The sequence below is a fragment of the Saimiri boliviensis genome, chromosome 11, assembly GCF_048565385.1.
Source record: "Saimiri boliviensis isolate mSaiBol1 chromosome 11, mSaiBol1.pri, whole genome shotgun sequence".
NCBI classification, from domain to species: Eukaryota; Metazoa; Chordata; class Mammalia; order Primates; family Cebidae; genus Saimiri; species Saimiri boliviensis.
Window position 1 is genome coordinate 65,726,071 of NC_133459.1, and position 22,566 is coordinate 65,748,636.

The following is a 22,566-nucleotide window of genomic DNA, read 5'->3' on the forward strand; positions in this document are numbered from 1 at the left end:
CACAGGTTTCAAAATAGCTAATAAACCACGTTCTCCAATCATTTCAATACAAGTTATAAAAGCCTTAAAAAATTCAGCTTATTTAAACACATCAAAATAAAAATTCACTGAAATATCAGCTGCCAGTATTACTGCAGGAATCTGTATCCATTTAGGAATTTTCTCCCCAGACTATTATAGCCAGTTTGTCAATAAAAAGTAGCATTCAGTATGCTTAACTAACAAAGTGATCTGCTAAAAAGTGACAACCAGATTAAATCCCAGAGGTTCTTGGATTTTGTATTTTACAAGAACTCAACTTTCCCAATTAAGTCATTAAGATAGGTACCCTTCCCAAATGTGATCAACAGCCTGGATTTTATCAAATAAAAACCCCATATAAAATTCAATTTAAAAATTAAACATAAGCACACAGCAGTGTCCAGGAAACACAAGACGATAAACAGGATCCTATGTGATTGTTTTTATGACTTTTAAGAAGTGAGCATGAAAATAAATCTTTATTTTCAGTTATTACCCACCAGTAAGAGAAAGTTAGGTTCACAGTTTTAGCTCTTGACACAAAGTCAACTAGGAGGCAAATTTATATCCATCAGATACAACTAATGGACTAACTTTTTAAGTTCAGGCTATCTTGAAAGCTTGCAACATACCAGATATTGCTGTGTTGTCTCTCACGACAGCAATGGGTGACAGAGTAGAAGTTGTGAAGTGTTTTTAATAGCAGGTGTTTTCTATAGTATGTTGCTGGAAATCAAGATGTTTATAAACATGGTACATGTTCAGAAATGAGTTAGATACTTGAAAAGTCTCAACACACTGATTCAGGAGTGCGTATGTTGCAGTCTCAAGAGGGGTCAACAGTCCACATGGACTAAATTAATCTCTGGGTAGCAGGTATGTTTGTAAATATAAAATTATATTAGACATTAGCACCAGTGCAGAACATGTTCAGCATCATAAGATCCAAAACACCAGCACAAGTTTAACCATCATTAAAAAGTTACCTTCTTCCTAAAATGTCAGAATAGTAGGTAACTGAGATTAAGAAATTTAATCCAAATGAGTAACTCTTGTAATGTACAATTTCTCTTTTAGAAGTATAAGTGAGAACCAATCAGCTAAACAGAAATGTTTAAAATTGAAGAGGTCCAATATTTTAAAAACTGGACATTACCACATACAGGTACAACATTTCTAAAAATGAAGTGACAATTCTTACAACTTTTTAAAAAAATTTCCTCCCGTTTATCAGTAAATGTGGCAGAATAAAAGACAATCCTAGAAAACTTTTTTATTCATCATTCTCTCCATGTATGTTTTAGTAAGTGGTGATGTTCCCATTAAAGGAATCCCTTATTAATCTAATTTTCTAATGGAGGAAGAGGGAAAAGGTAATTACCACTTTCCATGGAACAAATACTCAGGACCAAATAATAGCAATCTAGGAAATTTAGAAACATTAAAGAATTTTGGTTTATATATCATGGATGATGATGCTGTTCCAACCTTATAAAGTAAAGTGGTCTGCTTCCCAAATTCCAAAAATTAAAATACTTCCCCACCTCACCCTACCACCAGTGCCCTTTGGTTTTAAAACAAGGAAAGATAAATGGTTGCTGATTATCGATGAACCATTTTGATTTGGGGAGCTTTCACACACAGAAATCATATCAAATGGCCAGACACTTATTTTACAGAAGAGTTTAACTATTACACATTGGCCAAATCATCTTATTCCACCCACCCTGGTGGAGGGGGAAAAACCCCTACCTATAAAACTACTTCACTCGACAGGATGTGTCTACCAACAATAAGTAGCTTAAACAACTTTTACCAATAAGATGTCTAGTTTAGATTTTAAAATGGGAAAGCCACACATTTTAAAAAGTAAATATAGTTGAAAATGTAATTCAGTTATAATTTGAACCTAATGAACCATGCAAGGAGCAAGGGTTAATAAACCAATGTGCTTTGAATTTGTTCAAGTACTGGTATTTCTGTATATAAAGATTTAGCATATATATATAACAGCTATCATGAGAAGTGAAAAAAGATTTTTCCCCAAAAATGAAAATATTAAAACTAAGTTAAAATACATATCGTTAGTATTCCACACAGCATAAAATTTGACAAATCAAAGTTTAACATGTCCCAGTTGACCATGTGTGAAAATGCAAAGCAGGTATTAAAACCAATATGTCCAATATTTAAAACCAGTTTGTATTGGGGGAACTTCTAAATCCTTAATTAAAAAACACAAATGAAGTGAAAGCTTTAAACTGGTACACACTGTTCACACCTATATTTCAAGTTTGGAAATGCATATTTGCAAGCAGCAATACAAAAGTATTCATGAAGAATGCATAATCTCTGAAAATTATGAAAACATCCCTGCTACCAATACATTTCTAAATACAAAACTGACTACCATATTTGTTACTTCTGTGTAGCGAGAGAAGTTCATTTTTAAAACAGATAAAATTCAGTCTTTAGGTGTGAATGGTATGAATGACAGTCTCTCTTTTTTTTTTTTTTAATTTCTTAGTCGTTTGGAATCCTTATGCATGCAAAAGCTTTGAACAGAAGGGTTCACAAAGGAACCAGGGTTGTCTTATGGCATCCAGTTAAGCCAGAGCTGGGAATGCCTCTGGGTCATCCACATCAGGAGCAGAAGCACTTGACTAAAAAAGAAAAACCAAAATTAACCACAGTTCTCAATTCTTCAAAATTACATTGCTAGCTAGTGTCTACATTTAGTCAGAACTCTAAAAAGATCTTACTGTTGGCCGGGCACGGTGGCTCACATCTATAATCCTAGCACTTTGGGAGGCCAAGGTGGGCAGATCATGAGGTCAGGAGCTCGAGACCAGGCTGGTCAACATGGTGAAACCCCATCTCCACTAAAAATGCAAAAAATTAGCTGGGTGTGGTGCCAGGTGCCTGTAATCCCAGCTACTCAGGAGTCTGAAGACAGAGGCTGCAGTGAGCTGAGACCGAATCACTGCACTCCAATTTGGGCAATAGAGTGAGATTTGTCTCAAAAAAAACAAAAAACAAAAAACAAAAAAACAAAAAACTGTTAAAATTCTAGGTAAAATATATCAAGACAAATTATCGACCGGAAAAGGAATACAGAGACTTGCAATGGGCCCTGTCCTGAATTTCTACCAAGACCTATTTTCATTCCAGAGTTAACAGTATGAGTTTTCTTTTTGTGGTTTTTCTTTTCTTTCTTTTTTTTTTGTGGGAAGAGTCTTACTCTGTTGCCCAGGCTGGAGTGCAGTAGCATGACCTCAGCTCACTGTAACAACCTCCCTGCCTGCCTGCTGGGTTCAGTGATTCTCATGCCTACATTTTCTGTTAACGTAGCTGGGATTACAGGGGTATGCCACCACACCTGGCAATGAAACAGGTTTCACGATTTTGGCCAGGCTGGTCTCAAACTCCCAACCTCAAGTGATCTGTTCACCCAGGCTTCCCAAAGTACTGAGACTACAGGCATGAGCCACTGCACCCAGCCAGTTATTTTATTGTTTCCAATAAACCACACAAGTAGATTCACATGCAATTATGTATGTGAATTCATACTGCTGTTCAGTATTCCTCTTTTTTTTCCTTTTTGAGACGGACTCTCGCTCTGTAGCCCAGGCTGGGGTGCAGTGGCGCAATCTCGGCTCACTGCAACCTCTACCTCCAAGGTTCAAGCAATTCTCCTGCCTCAGCCTCCCAAGTAGCTGGGACTACAGGCATGCACCACCATGCCCAGCTACTGTTTGTATTTTTAGTAGAGACGGAATTTCACCAGGTTAGCCAGGATGGTCTCGATCTCCTTACCTCATGATCCCCCCTACCTCTGCCTCCCATAGTGCTGGGATTACAGGCATGAGCCACTTCGCCCAGCCTGTTGTTCAGTATTCTTATACTTTTTCCACTTGCTAAGAATGGCATCAACGTGAAAGCATGCTAAGAAACACAATCAACAAGGTTGTAAGTCTGAAAAAAGGAGTCCAAACTGCTTTTTACAGGCACAGAACTAAAAAAGAAGGTATGGGAAAAACCCATCAACCTAATAGCTGCCTTAACAAAAAAAGCAGACTGGTTTTAGAGGTAGAAACAAAGTATCATTACATTTGCAGTAATGACCACGAAATTTATACCATTAAGTTATCCTTATAATCAAACAAAGACAGACTGAATCAAGCAGGTGGGTCCCTGAATTTGTGTATCAGGTGCTAAGAATTTAGGAGGACATTATGATTGTTTCCAAGCATCAGATCTGAGTTCATATCTATAAATTACTTGGGAATTCATCAAAATATTTAGCTAAGAACTTATTTTGTGACACACATTGTTTAAGGCATTGGAGAGATTATAGAAAATAAGACAAAAATAAATCCCAGATTTCACAGTAGAGTCTAGTGAAAGAAAAAGTGTCAACAATCACGAGTGTCACAAAAGAAGTTATACAAGGAACACAATGGTTAGTAAGTGGAGACCTAAAAAGCAGTTAGGAATTATCAAAGTCAACAACTGGTTTTCAGGTAAACCTTAGCAAAGGCCAAGAGTTAACTTGATTCACTCTATCAGTTTCCTCATGTGGAAAATGAGAACGTCATCACAGTAACAAGACTTACATGACATTAAGTACATAAAATGCCTAGCCCAGCAGCAGGACCAGCACCTAACAGGAACTCAAAAGTGTGGCAATTTAACATTACTAACATTATACAAAAAGGCATTTAAGTGCTTTAATCAAAAATATAATCTAACATGTAGTTTCCTGAAGACATGGCTACTACTTCTACTTATGTTCCCAAAAAGACCCAGCCAGTGACTTATAAGAGGTCCTTAAATTACTTAGGAAAAGAAGGACTTAAATTACCTTGTCGGTCCTGCTGCCACGGTTTGGGCGCCCACCACGCCCACGTCCACCTCGTCCTCCCCTGCCACCACGTCCTGGGCGGCCAAGGTCTCCAAAATTGATCTCTAGCTGAGACGTTATATCATTTGCTGGCTTCCGGAAATGATGGTCCATAACCGAATCTTCAGCATGAGCCTAAAAATGTAAGTGAAGACGACTGAGTAGCAGAAGAGCAGTGTTGCAAAATTTCTAAATAATAAGCTTTCTTCTAAAACGACCAAAAATCCAAACTGTACTTTCTGTGAACAAATGTCTCCACAGGTAACAAGCTAGGACTCAGCTATAGCGATCTTGAAGAAAGAATTTCCTTCACTTTACTCTATCTCAAAATTGCAGGTAATGCCAGCAGTCCTCAACTGAAGTCATATATGTTATCACAATCAATCCAAATAGTTGAAACCCATCCCAAACCTGCTGAATCATAATCTTTAGCAGTGAAATCTGGACAAGTACATTTTAAATATGCCCTTCAGTTTAGGACTCCAATGTGAATCCTTGATGAAAACCTTTGGATAGATGACATGTAAGGTTATTACTAGTACTAACATTGAAGTTAAAAAGAACACTCACGTTAAAAAGAAATCCTCTTTTCTACACTCTTCCAACTACAACGTGGATAAAGACAGTATTACATATAAACTTCTTAGAAGCATTTTCTGTTAATATACAACTATTACGTTTTTCTATACAAATTAGAGCTATAAATTCAAGTGAAACACTACACACTTTAAGAGGGGAACATTGGAAAGCTACGCACAAAAAGAACCACACACATTGGAAAGCTACACACAAAGAGAACCAAACATTAAATATGTCACAGGAATCTCTTTGTTTGTTTTAGACAAAATCTCACTCTGTCACCCAGGCTGGAGTGCAATGGCATGATCTGGGCTCACTGCAACCTCCACCTCCCAGGCTCAAGCGATCCTCCCACCTTAGCCTCCCAAGTAGCTGGGACTACTGGCACGTTCCACGACGTCTGGTTAATTTTTTAAAATTTTTTATGGAGACAGATTTTTGCTGTGTTGCTCAGGCTGGTCTCAAACCCCTGAGCTCAAGAGATCCACTGGCCTTGGCCTTTCAAAGTGCCGGGACTACAGGCATGAGCAACAGTGCCCAGTTAGAACCTTCTTACAAATGAAGTCATGTTTATGAAATTCCGATTCTCTTTTCTATTTATGTGTAAGATACATGACCCAGTCTGGGGGAAAAAAGCAAAAAGTCAGACAATTCTACACTGCTCCATGCCTGTTGTCTTCTTGTACGCTTGGGATGGGTTTTCATCTTCTAGTTAAAAACTTTACTTATTTGACTTTAAAGTACAGTTTTTCCATAATATGTGCAAAAAAAATCCTTTTTTCTTTTCTTTTTTTTTTTTTGAGACGGAGTTTCACTCTTGTTACCCAGGCTGGAGTGCAATGGCACGATCGCGGCTCACTGCAACCTCCGCCTCCTGGGTTCAGGCAATTCTCCTGCCTCAGCTTCCTGAGTAGCTGGGACTACAGGCACGTGCCACCATGCCCAGCTGATTTTTAGTATTTTTAGTAGAGACGGGGTTTCACCATGTTGACCAGGATGGTCTCGATCTGTTGACCTTGTGATCCACCCGCCTCGGCCTCCCAAAGTGCTGGGATTACAGGCTTGAGCCACCGCGCCCGGCAAAAAAATCCTTTTTTCTTAAGGGATAATCAACATTTTATTCTTTCAGTACAACCTGTACTATTACAACTCCATTAGATTCAACTTACGATATTACAGCTGTTAATAACTACCCTCTGAGGTGCAAATAAACTTGTTTTAATCCATGTTTTCGCCCCTTACATCATCTCATACTAGTATTAAATGTCATCCCATTTTGCCACATCAATACACTGTAAGGCAACAGAAAGTTCTAATACTAATTTAAGAGGAGCCCAGAAACTTAAATTCACAAAAACACCAGTAAATTAAAGTCAGTTATATATGCTAATTTTTAAATGTTTTCTATTTCAAACCAATGCTTTCAATTCATTACAAACCACAGATCAAAAATATTCAGAAAAAAAAAAAAATAACAACCAACCACATAACAAAAAATAAAGTCAGGTGTGGTGGCTCACACCTGTAATCCCAGCACTCCTGGAGGCAGAGGCTCCCAGGAGTTCAAGATCAGCCTCCGTGATACCTAACATGGTGAGACCCTTCTCTATAAAAAATAATAAAATTAGCTGGCCTTGGTGGCACAGGCATGAGTTCCAGCTACTCAGGAGGCTGAGCTAGAACTGTTTAAGCACAGGGAGGCTGAGGCTGCAGTGAGCTGTGACCATCCTACTGCACTCAATAAAAGAACAACCCCCACCAGTTGTTGTTGTTGTTGTTGTTTTTTGAGACCGACTCACTCTGTCACCCAGGTTGGAATGCAGTGATGCCATCTCAGTTCACTGCAACTTCTGCCTCCTGGGCTCAAGTGATCCTCTCCCCTCGACCTCTCAAGTAGCTCAGACCACAGTTGCATGCAACCACACCCAGCTAATTTTCCTATTCTTTTTGTAGAAACAGGGCTTTGCCATGTTGCCCAGACTGGTCTTAAATTATAAACTTAACAAGCTTCCTGCCTCAGCCTCCCAAAGTGCTGGGATTACAGGTGTAAGCCACTGTGCCCAGCCTCCTTTTTCTAGAGCACTGAGACAAAGAGGAGAAGACACAAATTGAGCTCTGTCAATAACATGGTAACACAGTTCTCCATGTGTAGTTTCTTCCTTCCCCTTAACTACCTCTTATTTGTCACGAGGATAAAGATATGTGAAAATTAAAGAGTTCCATTGTGGGCTGTTTTTTTTTGGGTTTTTTTTGAGACAGTCTCCCTCTGTCGCCCAGGCTGGAGTGCAGTGGTGCAATCTCAGCTCACTGTAACTTCCGCCTTCCGGGTTCAAAGGACTCTGGTGCCTGAGCCTCCCAAATAGTTGGGATTACAGGTGCTTGCCACTGTGCTCAGCTAATTTTTTGTATTTTCAGTAGAGATGGGGTTTCACCATGCTGTGCCCAGGCTGGTCTTGAACTCCTGAGCTCAGGCAATCCAATCACCTCGGCAAAATGCTAGGATTACAGGTGTGAGCCACTGCACCCAGCCAAAGAGCTCTTAAAATGTTAGACAACAAACTTTTAAGACTTTATTCAAATGACAAGGCCATATATACCAACACTGAAACGTTTAAGTATGCATAATAGAGAGACATAATAATTTTAAGGCTCCAAACCTATAAAAGTGGCTTGATAAATTAGGCATAAAAATGTCCTAAGTTCAAAGTTATTCATCACCAATTTCACTTTTTTTTTTTTTTTTTTTTTTTTTTGAGACGGAGTTTCACTCGTTACCCAGGCTGGAGTGCAATGGCGCGATCTCAGCTCACCGCAACCTCCGCCTCCTGGGTTCAGGCAATTCTCCTGCCTCAGCCTCCCGAGTGGCTGGGACTACAGGCGTGCGCCACCATGCGCAGCTAATTTTTGTATTTTTAGTAGAGACGGGGTTTCACCATATTGACCAGGATGGTCTCGATCTCTTGACCTCGTGATCCACCCGCCTCGGCCTCCCAAAGTGCTGGGATTACAGGCTTGAGCCACCGCGCCCGGCCACCAATTTCACATTTTATATATTTTTCCAAAATCCCTAACTCATATATATTACCTTGTATGATAGTTATCTGTAAAAAGCTCGGTGCAAAAAAAAAAAAAAAAAAAATTCGAGCTATCTAACATGCTGTCTATAAAATGCATCGAGAGACATCAGGGTATTCAAAGATCACCTAAAGTTAGAACTAGAATTTTATATGTATTTTATTTTGGGAAGAGGTCCAGCCAGGACCCAGAAAAGTTATAAATAATTGTCTAAAAAAGTCTAGGTAAATCATTTTTCATATTAACCTAAGTAGTATACTAATTAGTTCAAATAAACAATATCCCCAAGATGAACTTTCATGGTTCTTAAATCAGGAATTCCATTTGCTTTGCTCAGATATACCAGTTGATAAATAACAACATAAGAACAACAAAAAACCAAGTATTGCTTTTTTTTTTTGTGGAGACACAGATTCACTCTTGTTGTCCAGGCTGGAGTACAATGGCACCATCTCAGCTCACCACAACCTCCGCCTCCAAGCGACTCAGCCTCCCCAGTAGCTGAAATTACACACATGCACCACCACAGCTGGCTAATTTTGTATTTTTAGTTGAGATGGAGTTTCTCCATGTTAGTCAGGCTGGTCTCGAAATCCCGACCTCAGGTGATCCACCCACTTCAGCCTCCCAAAGTGTTGAGATTACAGGTGTGAGCCACTGAGCCCAGCCAAAACCAAGTGTTCTAATGTGTTTCCTCCCCTCCCCAACCACAGGACTTAAAAAAGACAATGTCCTCATTTACTGCTTATATGGAGTAAATATTAAAAATCATGCCTAAACCTCAAAAAAAATTTAAGTCTTTTTAACGTCAATTTAAAAATGTTTCCGAGTTTGTCATATAGCCATTTTTCAGTTTAAAAAATTAAGCTTATCGGCTGGGTATGTTGGCACATGCCTATAATCCCAGCACTTTGAGAGGCCCAAGCAGGCAGATCACTTGAGGCCAAGAGTTCGAGACCAGACTGGCCAACATGGTGAAACCCCTTCTCTACTAAAAATACAAAATTTAGCTGGGTGTGATGGCATGCACCTGTAGTCCCAGCTACTCAGGAGGCTGAGACAGGAGAATCGTTTGAACCTGGGAGGCGGAGGTTGCAGTGAGCCAAGATCATGCCATTACACTCCAGCTGGGCAACAGAGCGAGACTATGTCTCAAACAGAACAAAACAAAACACACAAAAATTACTCAGGCACGGTGGCGAGCACCTGTAATTCCAGCTACTAGGGAGGTTGAAGCACAAGAATTGTTTGAACCCGGGAGGCAGAGGTTGCAGATGGTGGCACTGCACGCCAGCCTAAGCGACAGAGCCAGACTCTGTCTCAAAAAAAAAACACCTCAATTTATTAACACCTTCTTGAATGGGTCTGCCCTCACTACAGTTTCATTTAACTTTACCTTAGGATGACAGAACTTGCAGTCTGGATTTCTGGCACAGCCCAATTTATGACACAAATTAAACATAAATTTCAAAAGGTTAAAGGAAGCTGAAGGAGGAAAAAAAAATTTAGGAGAAGAAAGAATATGGTTTGGCTTTAAAAACTCAAGCCCTAACAGGAAATGGCACTGAAATACTCCTCTAAGAACACACCCCAAGGCTTAAATGGAAGCTCCCAAAGCAAAAGCCATTAATGTGACTTTCTCCAATACAGCTGACCCTTGAAGAGCCTGGAATTTGGGTTTGATCATTCTGCCTCTGTCAGCCTTGAGAGAAGCAAGACCAATCCCTCTTCTTCCTATCCAAAATAAAGACCTTTGTGATGATCCAGTTCTACTTAATGAACAGTAAATATATTTTCTCAACATTTTCTATAGCTTGACTGTAAAAACACAGTATATAATATATAACATACAAAATGTGTTAATTGGTTATGTTATCGGTAAGACTTTCAGTCAACAGTAGGTTATTTGCAGTTAAGTTTTGGGGGAGTCAAAGGTAACGTGCATTGATCTGCAGGGTCAATGCCCCAGCACCCCCATTTTGTTCAAGAAGTCAACTGTATTTTCACTAGTTTCCACATTTCCTAGGTAAAATCCATATATTCTTTGGTTTTTAAAGCCATCATTCCTTTAACAAGATGTATACTGCCATTTACTGAGAGTCCTGGCCATTATACATGGTACGGGCGATAATTTCAAAAGTTGAATACTAAATGAAGTCACTTACATTTTAGGTTAGACTATACAAAAATGTCGGCATTTCAACCTAACACCATAATACCACAGTCTTTTAATGATCCCCAGTTTGCAAGATTTCAAAAACATAACAACTTTGAAAAGAATTATCATTTCTGAACACTAATTACACAATATATGAGTAACAGCTTTTGAAGAAAAAGCAACACTACCACATAGAACATAATCATGAATTGATCAAAGGACTAAATTTCTTAGAACATGTGATAATAGTTTATTTTCCTTGTAAAGCAAATTATCTGCCCCACATGATCCTACGTAAAGCTTTTTTTTCAGACAAATCATCAATGTGAAATTTTAAAACAAAAATTGTAAATATAATTCAACTCACACATGAACATTTTCAAACATGACAAAACTTAATTTTACCTCTTCACTCTTTGATTTATGAAGAACAAATCCCTTCTTCCACTGCCCATCTGCACCTTCATTTGGTTTTCGAATATTAAATTCTACTTTTGCCCGGTCCTTATTTTGAATAGCCTTCCACTCATCCAAAGTCATCTCTTTTGGACCCTCCTCTTTTACCTCTTCAACTTCATTCTCCCTGTGAAAAGGTTTTCAAGTTTTATACCTGGTAAAGAGCTGGTATAACTTAAATAAAAGTATTTCAAATTTATGATTTTAATTAAGAAAGTTAACTTTGTAATCTTCTAGAGAAAGATTATCCAAGGATGAAGGTATCCTAGTTTACTGTGTAAACAGGCAACTTGGTAGAGACCAGGAATTCAGTATTTGCTGATTAAAGTATAGACAAGGAATATGGAATTCATCCTCATAAACTCTTAAATGATCACTTATCAGTCATACAATCTAGAACTGGCTTTACTAACTCTAAAACACACATTTCTCACTATCTTGTTTAAGAACTACCCTCTTAGGAAAAATCCTATCTACTCCTAAACCACATTTTCAATTTCCGTAATTCCCATAACATATAACTCTTAATAACATTTTCTTGTTCTCTATGCACTATCTAGATGCTTAGGGAAAAAAAAAAAAACCAAACATCCTCTAGGTTACCTTAAGGTAATCCTCTGGGATGTGTCAGCAACCAGGGTTCAAATTTGGGAACATAGAAGAACTGTTCCGCTAGCACTTAAAGCAAATCAAAATAATAGCCATGTGTCTACAAACCCTAAAATCCACATACTCCAATTTTCAAATCAACCTGGAAAGGTTAGAAGCCATGGATTCACTACTTATAGAACTATCCACAAAAACACACTGGTTTAATACTAAACCATGTATTTCCAAATATATTCTCAGATCGTAACTACTGAATATAATCCTTTCCTTTTTAAAGAAACAATGTACAGGCCTAGGGATCCATTATTTTAGTAAAATCTCAATTTGCAATTGTCACCAAACAAGTCATTTGCTATTTGGGGAGCACTGCTTCTTTCCAAACATAGCAGGTGATTCAGTTGGCCTTAGAGCTCAAATGTCTCCCTGGATGCTGCCCCTTACTGTTTGACAAATCCTATCTTAAAACTTCCTCCAGCTACATCTATGCTGCAAAGAAACAAAACAAAACAAAACAAAACAAAACAAAACTTCCTAGAGCAAGTTTACATTGAACTGACAGGATCTTGGGCACTGAGTCCACCAAATCATTTTACAGATGAAAAATCTAAGAATATTTAAAAAGTCCTGGTTACTCATATGTTATGACACGGCCAGGAATAGAACTTATCATATCCTTTATATCATGGAGGCATGACACCTACCTTTCAGGAATTACTGCAAGGATTATATGAAAACCAAACAGAAGCTCTGAAAGCTATATATAAGCTAGTTAATCAAAGTCAGCCAATGTTGTGTTTCTTAAATATATACTTCCATATGCTATGCCCAGATTCTCTCCTACTCTGGAGTAAGATTAGAGACAGTTCTAATGTGATGGATAACTATTTTCTTTAAACCAAACACCCTCAATTTCATTACTGGGCACTGAGCTAAGGATCTGCTACCAATATCCTTTCAATACATTATTACCCTTTGGGAAACAGTTATCTTTGCAGATCACTCTGCATGATCTGAACATGGGCTCTATTAAACAAACAGTTGTGGTTAGATGTGGTGGCTCACACCTGTAATCCCAGCATTTTGGGAGGTCAAGGCAGGAGGACCACTTGAGTCCAGGAGTTCAAGACCAGCCTGGCCAACATACTGAAACCGTGTCTCTACCAAAAATACAAAAATTAGCTGGGCATGGTGGTGCATGCCTCTAGTCCCAGGTACTTAGGAGGCTGAGGCAGGAGAATCACCTAAACCCCTAAGGCAAAGACTGCAGTGAGTTGAAATCATGCCACTGCATTCTAGTGTGGGTGACAGGAGACTATGTCTCAAAGAAGAAAAAAAGACAAAAAAGTTGTGTTGACCACTGTGAGAAACTTAACGTTGCATAGGGTTCACTTGTTAAGTCACCAATCACAATTTCATTATCATGCAAAATTATGATTCCATTCTAGTTTGCATAAATTTTTATCACCAAGTTCAAAACATTACCCAACACCCAACATGTACTTTTATCTACTCCCTCCAATAGCGTATCATATTTTTTTTAATCCAACAAATCCATGGAATGATACTCCCATCATTAACAGTACTTCAACATAAGAGTAATTCTTCCTGAAGAAAAGAAAAAGTTTAGAAAGCATCTGCCCACCACCCCTCAACTAACTTGAACATGCTTCTGGTTAGGAATCACTGCCCTATATAATCTGTAATCCAAGACTTTAAACCACAATACTGTAACTAATGACTGGCAAAGTAAACATAATTTTAGGCTTGGGCTCGGTGGCTCACACCCATGATCCCAGCACTTTGGGAGGCCAAGGCAGACAGATCACCTGAGGTCAGGATGTTGGTGACCATCAGGACCAACAAGGTAAAACCCTGTCTCAACTAAAAATACAAAAAATTAGGTGGGCGTGGTGCATGCCTGTAATCTCAGCTACTCGGGAGGCTGAGGCAGGAGAATTCCTGAACCTAGGAGGCGGAGGTTGCAGTGAACTGAGATCATGCCACTGCACTTCAGCCTGGGCTACAATGAGACTCGTCTTTAAAAAAACAAACATAGCCGGGCGCGGTGGCTCACGCCTGTAATCCCAGCACTTTGGGAGGCTGAGGCGGGTGGATCACGAGGTCAAGAGATAGAGACCATCCTGGTCAACATGGTGAAACCCCGTCTCTACTAGAAATACAAAAAATTAGCTGGGCATGGTGGCACGTGCCTGTAATCCCAGCTACTCAGGAGGCTGAGGCAGGAGAATTGCCTGAACCCAGGAGGCGGAGGTTGCGGTGAGCCGAGATCGCGCCATTGCACTCCAGCCTGGGTAACAAGAGCGAAACTCCGTCTCAAAAAAAAAAACAACCATAATTTTAAAAGCTAGTGAAGGGCCGTGCTCAATCCCAGCACTTTGGGAGGCCGAGGTGGGCAGCTTGCCTGAGCCCAGGAGTAAAGACCAGCCTGGGAAAATGGTGAAACCCTGTCTCTACTAAAATTACGAAAATTAGCCGGGGCCTGGTGGCACACACCTGTAGTCCCAGCCACTCAGGAGGCTGAGGTGGGAGGATCACTTGAGCCCAGGAGGCAGAGGGTACAGTGAGCCAAGATCATTCCACGGCACTCCAGCCTGGGCAACAGAATGAGACCTTGTCTCAAAAAAAGAAAAAAAAAAAGATGCTAGTGAGTAACATACTCTGATCTTTGCTCTCTTCATACATTTAAAAACAGGCCAGTAATTCTATATTCCAAATTCTATGTTGGAAAAAACTTCAAGAAAAAACTAAGCTTAAAATGGCCACATTTTCTAGTTGTTGTTGTTTTTTTTTTTTTTAAATTTTTAGAGACGGGGTTTCACCATATTGGTCAGACTGATCTCTAACTCCTGACCTCAGGTGATCCACCCACCTCGGCCTCCCAAAGTGCTGGGAGTATAGGCGTGAGCCACCGCGCCCAGCCGCTAGTTTTAGCTGTCTCAAAGTAAAATTTGCACAGTTGTATGACAATGGTAAATGACTAACCAAATAGAAAGAACCACATTAAAATATTCTATTTTTCAAGCATTAGAGTCAAATATACACACGTAAAGTACTCTTTAAGGGCTGGGTGGAATGGCTCATGCCTGTAATCCCAGCTCTCAGGGAGGCCAAGGCAGGAGAAACATGTTTGAGGCCCAGGAATTGGAGACCTGAGCAATATAATGAGACCTTGTCTCTATTCCCTGCCCCCAAAACTTAACGTTCTTTTAAATACTTTTTTTTTCTTTTCATTTTTCTTTTAAATACTCTTTTAGGGATGAAAATACTCTTTTCATCCCTAAAGAGTACATCTCTCTTCTCAAAAACAAAAAGTCATCAATAACAACATTAAATCTATAGGTTATCTTACTGGATAAGTGCTTTCAATTCTGGGACATCACTATTACATGCAAAACCACTTACTTATTTTCAGTGTCTGCCACTGGATGATGTTCTTCACCTTCAGGTGTTTCCTCAGTCACGTTTGATTGATCCAAGTCACTGTAATTATAAGATATTTGTTTCTGAATGTATTTGGGAGACTCTCTATGGAAAGAAAAGAAAAAGAAAGGCATCTAGGTCCATTTACACATAGTGGAAGAGTTCTTCATACAAAAATACCATAAGCCCTCACGTTCTCTAACTCCTTTTCTACTAACTATACTCCCCAGCAGACCTCTAAGAGGAAATAACATAAATTACTGGTTAATTCATATACTTCATACTTAAAAAGTAACAGAACATAAACTGGTTATTCTAGTTGGGGAAAAAAAGGTAAAAGAACAAGGCAGTTATTTCTAAAACCAAGCTTTACTAGCTTATCAAATTATTTAATGATAACAAAGTCGAAAGCTAAAATAGGAACTATTAAGGACACTAAGAAAATCAGAATACCCAAATAACCTTATTGTGGGTTTCAAGAAAAGCTACAAATACATGTCGAAAAAATGAGTAACAAATATATTAAAGTATAGAAAAACTGGTCATTCAATGCACTACAACCCAAACCCATCCCATAAGACATTATCTTGTAATATAATAGCTCTCAGAAGAGAGCATTCACTCTTATCTCAGAGATAAGTAAAATTTAACACAGGTATGGATAAACCTTTAGTTAGGCATAGAATTTTACTAAAGTTAGCTTTGTTATAAAAAATCAGAATACCAACGTTAATTCGTCTTTGACAGTTCCCCAGTTGTGAGATCCGCTACCTCCACGTTTGTCCTCGTGCTTCAGGCCACTGTAATGTGAAAAAGAACTAACAAAACTGAGTTAACATAATACTCTTTCATTCTAGAAATTCAAAGTTTGTTTATTAAATAAATAGATTAAAATATTAAAGTAAAATAAAAACCAGTAAGACTTACGATCTATCACTTCCACTATGCCTATCAAATTCACGTTTGCCACGAGAATCAAATCCATCTCCTCGGCCCATTCCACGTCCACGTCCCCCTCGACCTCTTCCAAGACCACCACGACCTCGAATAGGTCGGTCAACAATCGGTCTATAATACAAATAAATTATACTTCCATAGTTTCCAGAAGAAATAAGGGAAATCCATTCAAAAGATCAAAAATACACAACATATTTACTGGCTCATAAACCAAGTTAAATACACGTGCTTCAGAAAATTCAAAATAGCCTGTATCTAAACATATAGGAAATCAGGAGAAAGCCTCCCAGAACAAAAAAGCTATTTTAGTACTCTAAAACATTATTACCTGTGCATATACTTTTCGTGGTTATTCGTTGCACATTATAATCCAGTCCATCACTATTTACCAATACACTTAAAAATTAAACACATCTAACCTGTATAAGTAATTTATTTTGCTATAAACAATAAACCAACAATATTTTCCTGTAACAGTGTTTTCATTTTAACTCTGTATCTGGAGACAGCAAGAAACAGAAACTGGTCATCAATTCAACTGAAGTGTTTCTATTACCAGAGACCTAAATTTGACAATGCACAGAATTATACAATTTCACAGAAACATTCAGATGTTTCTGTGAAAAACTAGTAGACACAACTAGACAGACTGCTACCTGGCAATTATGCCCAATTAATAGCTTAACATTAAGATGCGACTCTAGAGCCGGGCGCGGTGGCTCAAGCCTGTAATCCCAGCACTTTGGGAGGCCGAGGCGGGTGGATCACGAGGTCAAGAGATCGAGACCATCCTGGTCAACATGGTGAAACCCCGTCTCTACTAAAAATACAAAAATTAGCTGGGCGTGGTGGCGCGTGCCTGTAATCCCAGCTACTTAGGAAGCTGAGGCAGGAGAATTGCCTGAGCCCAGGAGGCGGAGGTTGCGGTGAGCCGAGATCGCGCCATTGCACTCCAGCCTGGATAACAAGAGCGAAACTCCGTCTCAAAAAAAAAAAAAAAGATGCGACTCTATATACTAACAAAATATGAGGACTTTTTTGGCTCATGCCCGCAATACTGCAGGAAACATAGCTTGAGCACTAGAGCTCAAGACTAACCCATGCAATATAGGGACACCTCAGCTCTACAAAAAATTTTTAAAAATTAAGCTATGTGGTGGCGTTACCCTGTAATCTGAGTTACTGAGGAGAAGAGGCTGACGTGGGAAGATAGCTTGGGCCCAGGAAGCAGAAGCTATAGTGAGCTGAGCTTATACTATTGCACTCCAGCCTAGGCGACAGACCAAGACCCTGGCTCAAAAAAACAACTTACCTATCAACTGAAAATTCGCCCCCTTCACCCTTTTCTTCAAGTGGCTTTTCAAATCTTCGTTCACGAGGTGGTCGCCTTTCTGGTCTTCTATCAATTATTTTCCCTTCACCCTGAAGTTGTTGATCAGGTCTTCTTCCAACTCGTCTTATTCCTAAAACGATAGATAACCTGCATAAGCAAATTATTTTTGCAATACAAAAAGTTTAGGCCTGGACTGTCAAAATCTGCTTTTCTTCCAATCCACTATCACTTCCTGTTGGAAAAAAGCTAACATTGGGCATCTCTAATGTTAACGAAGTACCTTAGTGAAACTGCCACTTAAAAGACAATAAACCTTCCAATCCATACCACTGACTAAATACATAAATAAAATAAAGACAATAAACTTGTTTTAAACTTCTATTCAGTTTGCCAAGTTATTCTCTCCCAAAAGAATTTTCTATAATTGACTTGGAAGTCATTTGGGCAGCCATTTTTCCCATCACTTTCCAAGATATCAGCAGTCTCTTAATTAAGTTTTAAATTTGAAAAACCTTAGGCAAGCAATACACTTTGACTTTTAAAATACCAAAGAAGGCCGGGCGCTGTGGCTCACGCTTGTAATCCTAGCACTTTGGGAGGGCAAGGTGGGTGGATCACCTGAGGTCAGGAGTTCAGGACCAGCCTGGCCATCATGGTGAAACCCCATCTTTATTAAAAAAAAAAAAAAAAACCCGAAAGAAAATGCGAGCAGCTATTCATAAATAACATTAACACTCTCACTAGATAAGGCCCCTCACAAAAGCGAAGGCCCCAATGTTATTCTACCTAATCTGAACAAAAATGCAATTAAGACTAATAATTCCATAAAATTACAAATCTGAAAGGAAAATACGGCATTTAGCATTAACAGAGAACATCACCTCAGTTTAAAACAGCCATTTAACCAGAAAAGGTGTCATCTTTTACAGTACTGTTAACTATAGGCACACAAAAAGGGCCATCTTCCTCTATTAGTTTAAAAATGTATAGCATATAAAGTGTATATATGTTTGTACATACTATCAATCCCTAAGTACTTCCGAGTTAGGAAACAGTTACTTATTATGCATGGAGAGTCCTCTAAAAAAATGTGCCCTAACAACTATCTTTATTTTCAAAGAATGTTTAAAAACCAAATACACACATAGAAGACCCCTTTTAAGCAATATATAGAAAATAAGAAACTTGTGATACTAAGCGATAGCTGAAGCATTTATTTATTTCCCCCTAACTGCTTTTTTCCTATAATATCTGAAACCCCACAAAGACAACCAATGTTATTAAATTACTGGTGGCCTTAAGAATCAATAGATTGATGGTTAATGACTGTTAAGATTGCCGGTATGCTGTAATTCCCAATTTCTGACAAAATCATAAAGCAGCCAAGGAATTGGTTTTACAAGACTTTAAGCTGCTTTACTCTGGTTCTTTCTAAGAAAGCAGAACACCATCAGGACACACTCAACTGTCCAATTGCCTGTAACTGGAGCCAAATGGTAACTATCAATCTCTTCAATAGAATTGTGAAGTTCATTCCCTGCAAACACTCAAGAAAGACTACAAATGTTAGACCTTACACCAAGGTATTTAAATAAATGTCGTCAGCAAAAAAAAAAAAAAAAAAAAAAAAAAAAAAAAACGTGCTGGGTGGAGCTATGGAGCCAGTCCTTCCAATAATATCCAAGCCAAACACACCCAAGTGAACAATAGTTGGTGTCCCCACCCAATATCCATTATTAGGCTTACAGAATCTTAAAAAAACACTTATTAAGCTCACCTAATGAAAAAGATTGATATTTAAAACTGCATGCTTATTTTGATATACTTATCTATAACTTGCAAGCTCACTAACTGCACTAGATTCCAAGCATTCATTCTTTTTAAGAAAATCTCTGTCTACACTCTCAATGACATTCTGCTGTTAATTCTCAAGGTCTTCAAATGGACAAGAGCAGCTACAAATTTAATTCATAAAACATTAAATATCTGTCTAAAGTATGTTAAGCATTGTGTCACAATGTGTTACCAAAATCACAGAACACAAACAGTTAAACTTCCTACTCTATGCAGGGATTTTGCTTAGATTTATTCCCAGTGAACCAAACGGTAGAATCTCAAAACCAGTATTTTCCATTCAACATGTTTCCTATATTTATATGCTTGTATTTTATGCAACTTATTAAGAATGCTCTGAAATACTGACCTAAGAAAATGCTGATTGCTACCTGCAAGAGGCTGGGGGGAAAAAAAATAAGTAAATGAATTAAAAAAAAGAAAGAAAGAAAGAAAAATGCTGATTGCTAACATGGAATAGTTTTCTCATGGATTTACTGAATGGTCCTGGTTTTAACCATGGTTCTAACCATGAAATCATTCCCCACATTTGCAACTTATAAAAACATTACTTTTCAGGTAAGAGCTTATTTCATAGACAGGCTTCATGATCAAAACTCAGGCATTTAAACCATGCTTCATGCTTTGAGCATTCAAAATGAGTGAACACATCTACCTGGTAAATTTTAGATTTGTTCGTCAGACTCAACTTTTTCACGTACTTCCCTGAGGTGAGCTTAAGCACAGTTTCAGCGTTTCTGAACACACGAACTAAATGATTGATTGTGCTAGAGTCCCATAAAGCTTAACTAGCTGAAGAGATACTTGGCCTAAGTGACGTACATGCTTTCTAATACTCCCAATTGTTTTTCCCCAACCTACAGTTTTACCTCAAGAATTATTTTCCTTTACTCACCACCTAGGACCGAGGTTCATTACAAGCCTCACAAAAGTCCTCAAAAAAAAAAAATTCCTACAACAAATCCTATCACGAGTAAACATTTGATTTTGAAAATCAGTTGAATGTTAGAGAATTCAACTAAAGCTAATGAGAAACAACTTTCAGAAGCACGTGGTAAGAGGGCGTCATTTCAACTTTCAACATATAAATACAACTTTAAAGATTCAGAGCTGAAGTCCAACACCTGCTTGCAACTAATCACGCATGTTCTTATCCCTAAACTGTTTGCTCTTTTTCATCCATAACGAACCAGTAATGAGAGTGCAAAAACGAAGACAATCCTACGAAACTCAGTGCCCTGGAAACAACTGTTAACCGCCAGTGAAACCGACATGCTTCACGCACACGTGGGGTGGAAGAAAATGCTGCAGACTCCAAAGAGCTCTGCTGCGATCAACGCTATGACAGCCTCTGCCCTGACTTCACCCACGAGGCCCAGACCTAACCAAGTGAAAGATTCAGTCTGGGGAGTCGAGAGAGAGGATCGCGACTCGAGGACGTTCCTCGGGATGTCCTGCAATCACCGGTCTTCATTCGTAATTCCCGCTTCTGCTTAACCGAGTGTGGCAAACTCCTCCATTTCCCGACAGCTCAACTCACCCCAGCAAGTTATGAGAAGGCTCCTAACAGTTGGGAGGGAGAGGGGAAACAATAAAACACATGCGGCACCCCAACCAGCAGCTTATTCCACACGTCCGAGGGCCTGGAACGACCCCCCGCTTTTCGGCGGGGGTTCTCCGCTCCGTCGTGGGACAAGATGGCAGGACAGGAGCCTGAAACAACAGCATCTCAAAGGAGCAGCTCTGGCAGCAAGCAGCGGTGGACCCCGAGCTCCTCCGTGACTGTGAGCGGCCGGCTTCCCCGCAGCTCAGTCCACGCGCTCGCCCGCCCGCCCCGGAATCCGGCGGGAAGGCAACAGCCTCCCAGGACCTCGAGCGCGCTCGAGCAGCAGCTCATCTGCGACCGCGCTCCTCTGCTCACCACCCGAGGCGGGAAGGAGGTGGCTCCGGGAACCTAGCCGGTGGTGGCTGGAACTTGGGGCTACCACGCTCCCGGCACCTTTGCAGGACCCGGCTTTGGGCGCGTGAAGAAACGTGAGGAAATCGGCGGCAAAGTCTCCCGCGGACCCTCGGAGCTCCAGAAACGAGTGGCAGCCGGCAGCCCCCTGGCTCCTTCCCTCCATCCCGATCTCCCCCACGTTCGGCCCCTGCTTTACCTTCTTTCTTAAGCGCCACGGGCGGCTGCGTCTCCTCTTTCTTGTCAACCACGCCAACGCTGGGGGGCAGGGGGTTCTTGCGGTCTTTCTGGGACTCCTTGCGCAGCTGCTTGCCTGCCGCGTTGGAGTTGGTCTGCGCCGCGGCCTGAGCTGCGCTCTTGGCCCCAGGGCCCCCAACGCCGCCCCCGCCGGCTTCTTTTTTCTTGTTCTCCGCCGCCTTTAGCACCTCGAAGGGGTCCGATTCGTCGTCAAATAACTGGTCGAATCGGTTGGTGACCACGCAGCCGAAGCCTTCCTGTAAGTGCCCTGGCATGATGGTGGCTCGGCGGCGCGTTCCTCCACGGATTGCAGCGGGCCGCGCCGAGCCAAGAGCGCCTGCTTCAGCTCTTCCCACAAGATGGCCGGGCCGAGAGAGGGGGGCCGTCTTCTCTTCCGGCGCCAGGCACACATCCGGGAGCGGCCTGCGCCGCAAGGCACTGTGGGGTATGTAGGCCAGAGTCGTTTCTCCTGAAGCGACTCCCCGCGTGGGGACTACAATTCGCAGGATGCAGCGCGCGACAACTCTTCGCGCGCGCCTGAGAGGCGGGACCTCACGAAGGGAGTGAAGCGTGCGAGCTGAAGGAGGGGTAGCGCGGTGGTGGGCGGAGTCCTGCCACCTGCTCTACCCACCCTTAAACTCTCTAGGTCTTCAGCTACCCTGAAACCAGAAAAACGTGACGGCGTAATTGACTCGCGAAAGTGCTCTCTGGTTTCACTCACGCCCCCTCGGGCCCAGGGCTAACTTTCCCCACCGCTCCGGGAGGGTCAAGGTGACTCCCAGACCTCACAACTGGAGACGCACAAACTTCCGGGGGAGGGGGTGTTGCTGAGGTGCGGCGCCGGCCGCGGGTAGGCTGGAGCCGGCCAGTGCCAAGTCCGCGGTGCTCAGTTGCTGGAGTCCCCCTCCGTCAGCCTCCACGGTGAATCGAGGCTCTTCTGTCTGATGTGAGGTGGAATGCGCTTCCTCTAGTGGGGATATGAACTC

At 40.6% G+C, this 22,566-nt stretch overlaps 1 protein-coding gene across 4 annotated transcripts; it reads right to left on the reverse strand.

The window, feature by feature from the left end:
- Positions 1-481: 481 nt before the first annotated feature.
- On the reverse strand, positions 482-21,971 carry SERBP1 (SERPINE1 mRNA binding protein 1). Of its 4 annotated transcripts, none has more exons than XM_003921443.4 (8): positions 21,543-21,971; positions 17,512-17,662; positions 16,170-16,310; positions 15,971-16,042; positions 15,225-15,347; positions 11,142-11,319; positions 4,886-5,059; positions 482-2,684 (listed from the first exon to the last, which is right to left on the reverse strand). In XM_003921443.4, exons 1-8 carry the CDS (start codon positions 21,853-21,855, stop codon positions 2,628-2,630), a joined length of 1,209 nt encoding a protein of 402 aa, XP_003921492.1. In that variant the 5' UTR covers positions 21,856-21,971; the 3' UTR covers positions 482-2,627. The 4 variants fall into 4 exon arrangements, with proteins under 4 accessions (XP_003921492.1, XP_003921491.1, XP_003921490.1 ...); XM_003921442.4 differs by having other exon boundaries at positions 15,971-16,060; XM_003921441.4 differs by having other exon boundaries at positions 15,225-15,302; positions 21,543-21,970.
- Positions 21,972-22,566: the final 595 nt, after the last annotated feature.

Excerpts from the sequence above, each read along its gene's own strand:
- SERBP1 (XM_003921442.4), bottom strand. The coding sequence starts at position 21,855 with ATGCCAGGGCACTTACAGGAAGGCTTCGGCTGCGTGGTCACCAACCGA. Across the intron at positions 16,311-17,511 it reads GGCGAATTTTCAGTTGATAG|ACCGATTGTTGACCGACCTA; the intron begins GTAAGTTGTTTT and ends TTTGTATTATAG. Across the intron at positions 16,061-16,169 it reads CATAGTGGAAGTGATAGATC|TTCTTTTTCACATTACAGTG; the intron begins GTAAGTCTTACT and ends CAGTTTTGTTAG.